This window comes from Glycine soja, chromosome 19 (genome assembly GCF_004193775.1).
Source record: "Glycine soja cultivar W05 chromosome 19, ASM419377v2, whole genome shotgun sequence".
Taxonomy (NCBI): domain Eukaryota; kingdom Viridiplantae; phylum Streptophyta; class Magnoliopsida; order Fabales; family Fabaceae; genus Glycine; species Glycine soja.
This window is the reverse complement of record NC_041020.1, coordinates 40348838-40354897: the sequence shown is the minus strand read 5'-3', so window position 1 is coordinate 40354897 and position 6060 is coordinate 40348838. Positions and strand designations below refer to the sequence as shown.

The following is a 6060-nucleotide window of genomic DNA, read 5'->3' as shown; positions in this document are numbered from 1 at the left end:
ACGAGGTAATGCGATATAAACAATACTTAGTTCATAGCATAAGTCATATAACATTTCTACACTACTAGTAGGGCTCTGGATCTATGCACTTGTCCACAGGTCCTCATTCAATCTTTTTGTTCCAGAAAATTGTTTCTCTCATTCGTATAGGCCAATAACAATAATAAATTGAGAATTATATCAATAACGAAGTCCTGCCAGTAGATCCGAACTTGCTGCGTGTATTTTGAGCAATGAGCATTAAAAATTAAACATTCCTATAATGATTCAAAAGCAAAACCAATACAAGACTACGCAGGAAATACTTTTCATGCAATGAGGAAGAAAAATGCAGACCAAGCAGGAAATCAAATTACAAAATGAGCCAAAGTGTCCATCAAAGCAGCACAAACACACTGGAGCTAACAAGTGGATCTCCCAACCAACAATAAATGTTTTCCCTAATGATGCCCTTGCCATCTTGACTTGGATCATTTTAATCACTAAAGGACACCTAAAAAACCAGGAAGACAACATATATGAAACTTACATATAGAAGATGAAGCTTCAAGGTTCATACATTAACCTTCAGTAGTGCATGCCTAGATTTTGTCGAGCTTATCTGCCTTAATTATGGGGTTGGCTTTAGCTATGGCATCCTGACCAACAGTCCTATAATCAAAAGGGCAATCATGTTTATCAGAATAGCGATGCATTGCACAGAAGAGGTTGCCACATTTGCAGCTGAAACCAGTTAAACCAACACGTTTCCGGCATGTAGCACATCTACTGGGACCAGTCTTGGCTTTCATCTCCAAACTATCACCGGAGGACGAATCCACAGAACTCTGAGCACAGACAATCTTGACCTCCACAGCTTCAACTTGTACAGCAACAGCACCAGTAGCCACAGCCTGCTTTCCATTGCCATTGGAACTGCCATTCACAATGTTTTCAACGGATGATGCTGCAAATTTGTCCTGCTCCTGCTTCAACAGCATGTCCTTGTAACACTTGGAACACATGTTCATGGTAGCTGCTCTTCCAAAGAAGCCACAATTATTAATGCAAAGAATGGGGCGTTCAGGAGCCTGGCATCCAGTCTCATCATGAGGCTCCATTATTTGGAGACTACCTGCAAGAAAAGCACCTCAGTCTCTCAGAAAAGATATATACAAACAAGAAAAGAAAAACCAGTTCACAAAGAAAAGATAAAGAAATATAAGCATCACACTGAACTTGCAAAATTGTGATTTAAACGAATGCAGGCAAATTACCCTTGTCAGTTTACACCAGTAGCGACATATCTCAATCATGTTTAACATTTCAAAATCAATTCTACCAAAATCCAACACGTTAATACAATCAACAACAATAATGGTCAAATAGTCCAACATCAAGCCCAAGGTTTTAAAAATGGTCTGCAAATGTCAAGGTTTTTGGAGTCTCCATGATCACAACCATAATTACAACCACATCTCCCGCAACACTGAATGCGATGAAATCACGACCAGTTAAATGAATGCAAGCAAATTACCCTTGGAAGTTTACATTTTACAGCTTACACCAGTATGACACACATCTCAATCATGTTTGACATATCAAAATCAAGTCAACCAAAATCCAATGAAGCATTACGATCAGGAACCATAGCCAAATAGTCAATAACAAGCCCAAGGTTTTAAAAAATAGTTTATAACCTTAATTTTGGCCAGCAACATCAAGGTTTTTGAAGTCTCCACAACCACAATTTACAGCCACAACGGGCACATTTGTCCACAATTTCCCGCAACACCACGATGATACCATGACGGCAGTTTAAAACCTTGATCAAGCCAATTAGACATCACGACACATGGATTGACATGTAAAAGGATTAAAAACAGAACTGACAGCATTCCTTCTCTCTCATGCACTAACCTTCCAATACATTCCACCAATCCACCATATAAGAAACAAGGAAAAGAAGAACACAAACTCACCAAGAATCCTCTCTACGGACGTTGAACAAAAACAGACACTAAATTCCAACAAATGCATCAACACACAATCAAAGTTCACAAATAATTCAAGCATGCAAACAAAACCCAACAAACCCATTACCAACACAAACAAACTTCCACAGAACAGTTAACACTTCCAATGTCTAGCAACAAAGATCGACCAAATGAACAATTAACACAAGTCTCAAACCGGACAAGGGAACCAAGAAAAATCACACCTTTCAACACCCCCACCAACCGAATCATGCCACTTCAACCCATAACACAACCAATCCAAAACCCCACAAAAAAAAAAAAATCATTTTTTATCAAATTTTAAAAACAGGGGAAGAATAAAAAACCAATAAAATTAACCCGTGTCGTCCGACCAATAACAACCCAGTACAACCGCGGAGAAATCGAACGCAGAAACACAAAATAGAAACACGAAATAAAGACACCTTACCTGTGCAGTTGGGTTAACCGATGCTCAGACTCTTGTACTGTTCCCTGTATAAGAAAAAAAAAAGATTCTGATAAAGGACGATGATAAAAAAAAATACATAAATAAAGAAAAGAATTGAAAAGGGCGAGAGAAGAGAGAGTGGTGACCTCAAATCGAAGAGAGAACAGTATGTATTAAAGAGGAGAACAATCGAAGGCCAGTACGATATTAAAAGCAGCTTCGGAGAGAAAGAGGGGTTTGATTCGGTCGTGTAATCGTGTTGGAAAATGCTCTGTAATTCTCTCTCACTTTCTCTCGATTTCTCTCTCACACCCCTCTCTGAACGTTTATATCAGGCCAACATGCGCTTTTCGCAGAGTCGGTTGTGCTGTTTTACCAGTATGCCCCTTCATTACCTCATAATTTCAAATTTCCCCTGCAAATTGCACCATCACTTTCAAATTATTTTACAATAAATATTATATATATGTATTATATATATATATATATATATATAATATAAATTACAATTATATTATCATTTATGTTACTAAAAATAAGAAAATATTAACTTTGATTGTTTTATCATACTATTATATTATATTGGCTCACAAAATAATAGATTAAGATAAAATTTGATTGTTTATATTACCTTATCTCATTAATCATGTCTATCAAATAGATATTATGTGAATTTTTTTTATTGATATAAATATTGATGATAAAAAATAATAATTAATTTGTGGCGAAGATCGTTAATGTATATAAAACAAATATTTTTTTAACATGATTTATTTTATATCTAAATATTATTTTATATTTATTCAATTAATTTGATTAAGATTAAAAAAATTATCACCTGAATATATATTTTATCCTACAATTTATATATTGATCATAATTATTTTTACTAAAATTAAAATTAGTTTTCTTTAATCTTGAAAAAAATATACGTTCTTCTAAAGTATATATTATTATTTTTTATACAGAATTATAAAAATGGTGTTTTTATTTTAATTTGTGTTTTAAACAATTGTATAAAAAATTATGATTTTTTAATGTTTTTTTATAAATCTTTAAAAAGGTAAAAATGAAATATTATTATAAACTTTTATACAATTTAAAAAGTTTTTATACTAAACAAGTCTTTAATTCTTTTAAACCAATAAATATGTAAAATAAAAAATATAAATTTAATTTAAAAATTAAAATTATTAAATATTTTAATTCAAATCAAAGTGTACTTCTATTTTTTAAGAAGTCAAACTTGTAAAATAATAATAATAATAATAGTAATAATAATAATAATAATAATAACATAACTCGATTAAGTAAAGTTTTTTTTCTCTGACAACAAGTATCCTCTATTGGAGACAACCGTGTTCTTTCTCCAAGTATACATACTTAAGATTTGATAAATAGGATAAACAAATTTGTACTCATAGGTACCACCTCGTCCTGCGTTTACAAGGAACCCCCTCTTTGACTAGGGATGGGTAAGGATACATGTAATGCTCAATTTTTAGATACAAGGATGACGATGAGTATACACATATTTATCTCGTTCTTACGTCTAATATGTGTAATAACTAAATTATCTCTATTTTATGTAACATATATTACTTAATGTTATTGTTTGTCTTTGTAAGTGAATCACATACTCATGTCATTCTCAAATTTTTAGTACAATAATTAGTAAACTATCAAACCATGATTGATTTTCACGTTCATTTTGGTGATAGAACTAGAAGTTTGTGATTGAATATGCATATGATGGAATGATAAAATCTTTTTTTCTTGGATATATATAATGACGCTATTTTATAGAAAATCAGATGTAGTTGTTTCATTTTTTTCTTCAAATTAATTTTTGATGTTATTTTATTTTTTAAAATTATAAAGAGAGTACAAGTATATATGATATCACCAAAAATGAGGATAGGAAACCAAAAACCATACCATCAAGGATGATGATAGATTTTGGGAGGCAGGACACGCACAATGAATCACATACCCATCCAGGCATCCATTGCCTTTATAGACTCAAATCCAAAACCACCCATTAAGAAAAAACAGTTCCACGCTAATTGATTTGAATACTCAGTGGAACAACTTGAGTAAAGTTTATTTTGAAATTGTACGATATAATTTTGTTTATAAAAAGTTGAATTAACAATTCCTCTGGAAAAAGAAAATATGTAAAACTATAAAAATAAGTTTAATTTGAAGATAAATAAACTGATGAAATATTTTAATTTTAATTTAAGATAATTGTCATATTCTTGTTTTTATTTTTTTTATTTTCATGAATGTAATAAAAAAAATATAGTGAAAGTCACCTCGATAAAGTTTATAGTAAAATATTTATGATATAAGATGGACATTTATGTGTAATGTGTGATAGGAGTTACAAACTTCACTTTAAGTAGATTTTGGGTTAAATTAATTTTTTTCTAATTTATTATTTAGGTTTAATTTGGTTTTTTATTTTTTATTTTATTTAATTTGGGTCTTTAATTTTTAAAGTTGATTCAATTTGGTTCTTTATTTATTTATTTATTTTCAATTTGATATTTTAATTGTTTAAATGGATTCATTATTTAAGTTTAATTTGATTCTTTAATTTTTTGAATTTAATTTGGATCTCTAATTTTTAAAATTGGTTTAATTTGGTCTTTTCTTTAAATGGATTCATTTTTTAAAAAAATATGCATTTTGTGATGATTTTAAATCGATACAAAGTATGATTTCTTACAATTTAAATTGAAGGATCAAATTAAATCGATATAAAAAATTAAATAACCAAATTAAATCTAAAATATTATTAGAGAACTAAATAACCTAGATTTTATGCACCTTACTAATTTTGATTAAAGAGATTAAATAAACATGATCTCTTCACTTAATAAGAAGAAATACAAAACTAACAAGTAATTGTTGCAAATTGAAGGCAAATACAATTACTAAATATTTTCTCATATAATGATACTCAAATTTTGGCAATCTTTTTTGTAGACTGGGATTCAATCATTTGCCATACTATTATTTATGAAATTGATTCTATGGTGATTGATAATTGTTGTAAATTATTACTTTTGGCATTTATTTCACATAATTATTATTTTTTTTTCTTAGTTTCATTTCAAATAGTTAGAATTTAGTGCTTTTATAGAATTATAGTTTTGTAAATAAAATTTTAACCAATTATTAGTTTTTAGTATGTTTTTATCACTTTTAGGACAACAAGAGAGGAAGGAAAGCTGTCACGGAAAGAAATGCTCGCCCTTAGAAGAAGCTACCACACGTGGTAGCTTTGGAGTGGAACAAGAAAGCCATGTCATTATCTCAAGGAGCAAATCCTTTTGGTTGAAAGAATTTTCAATTTAGTTTGAAAATTTTGAATAACTCACTCAATAAGTTGGGCTCAACCAGCGAACAAACCCAGTTAGGAAGTGTCTTTTGGATTTCACAAAGAATTCATCCAGCGAGTTATGTTTGCCCAGCCAGCAGTGTGTTCAATGAAGTGACAAGAAAGAGGCCTTAGGCCCATTATAAAAGCCACATTCACTTGGGATTGAGAGAGATCGACTTAGGGCTTGGTGTAGAGCAAACAACACTGTGCTATTGGATTCTCCATTTTTCTTCATCTCTTCT

At 30.7% G+C, this 6060-nt stretch overlaps 1 protein-coding gene across 4 annotated transcripts; it reads right to left on the bottom strand.

Annotated features, from left to right (window-relative positions):
• Nucleotides 1–240: 240 nt before the first annotated feature.
• On the bottom strand, nucleotides 241–2741 carry LOC114400467 (zinc finger A20 and AN1 domain-containing stress-associated protein 8-like). 4 transcript variants are annotated; one of them, XM_028362927.1, is made up of 4 exons: nucleotides 2574–2741; nucleotides 2428–2494; nucleotides 1680–1804; nucleotides 241–1114 (listed from the first exon to the last, which is right to left on the bottom strand). In XM_028362927.1, exon 4 carries the CDS (start codon nucleotides 1098–1100, stop codon nucleotides 582–584), a length of 519 nt encoding a protein of 172 aa, XP_028218728.1. In that variant the 5' UTR covers nucleotides 1101–1114; nucleotides 1680–1804; nucleotides 2428–2494; nucleotides 2574–2741; the 3' UTR covers nucleotides 241–581. The 4 variants fall into 4 exon arrangements, with proteins under 4 accessions (XP_028218728.1, XP_028218727.1, XP_028218726.1 ...); XM_028362926.1 differs by having other exon boundaries at nucleotides 2428–2471; XM_028362925.1 differs by lacking the exon at nucleotides 1680–1804.
• Nucleotides 2742–6060: the final 3319 nt, after the last annotated feature.

What these genes read in the sequence shown, in the direction of transcription:
- LOC114400467 (XM_028362927.1), bottom strand. Translation starts at nt 1,100, where the DNA reads ATGGAGCCTCATGATGAGACTGGATGCCAGGCTCCTGAACGCCCCATT.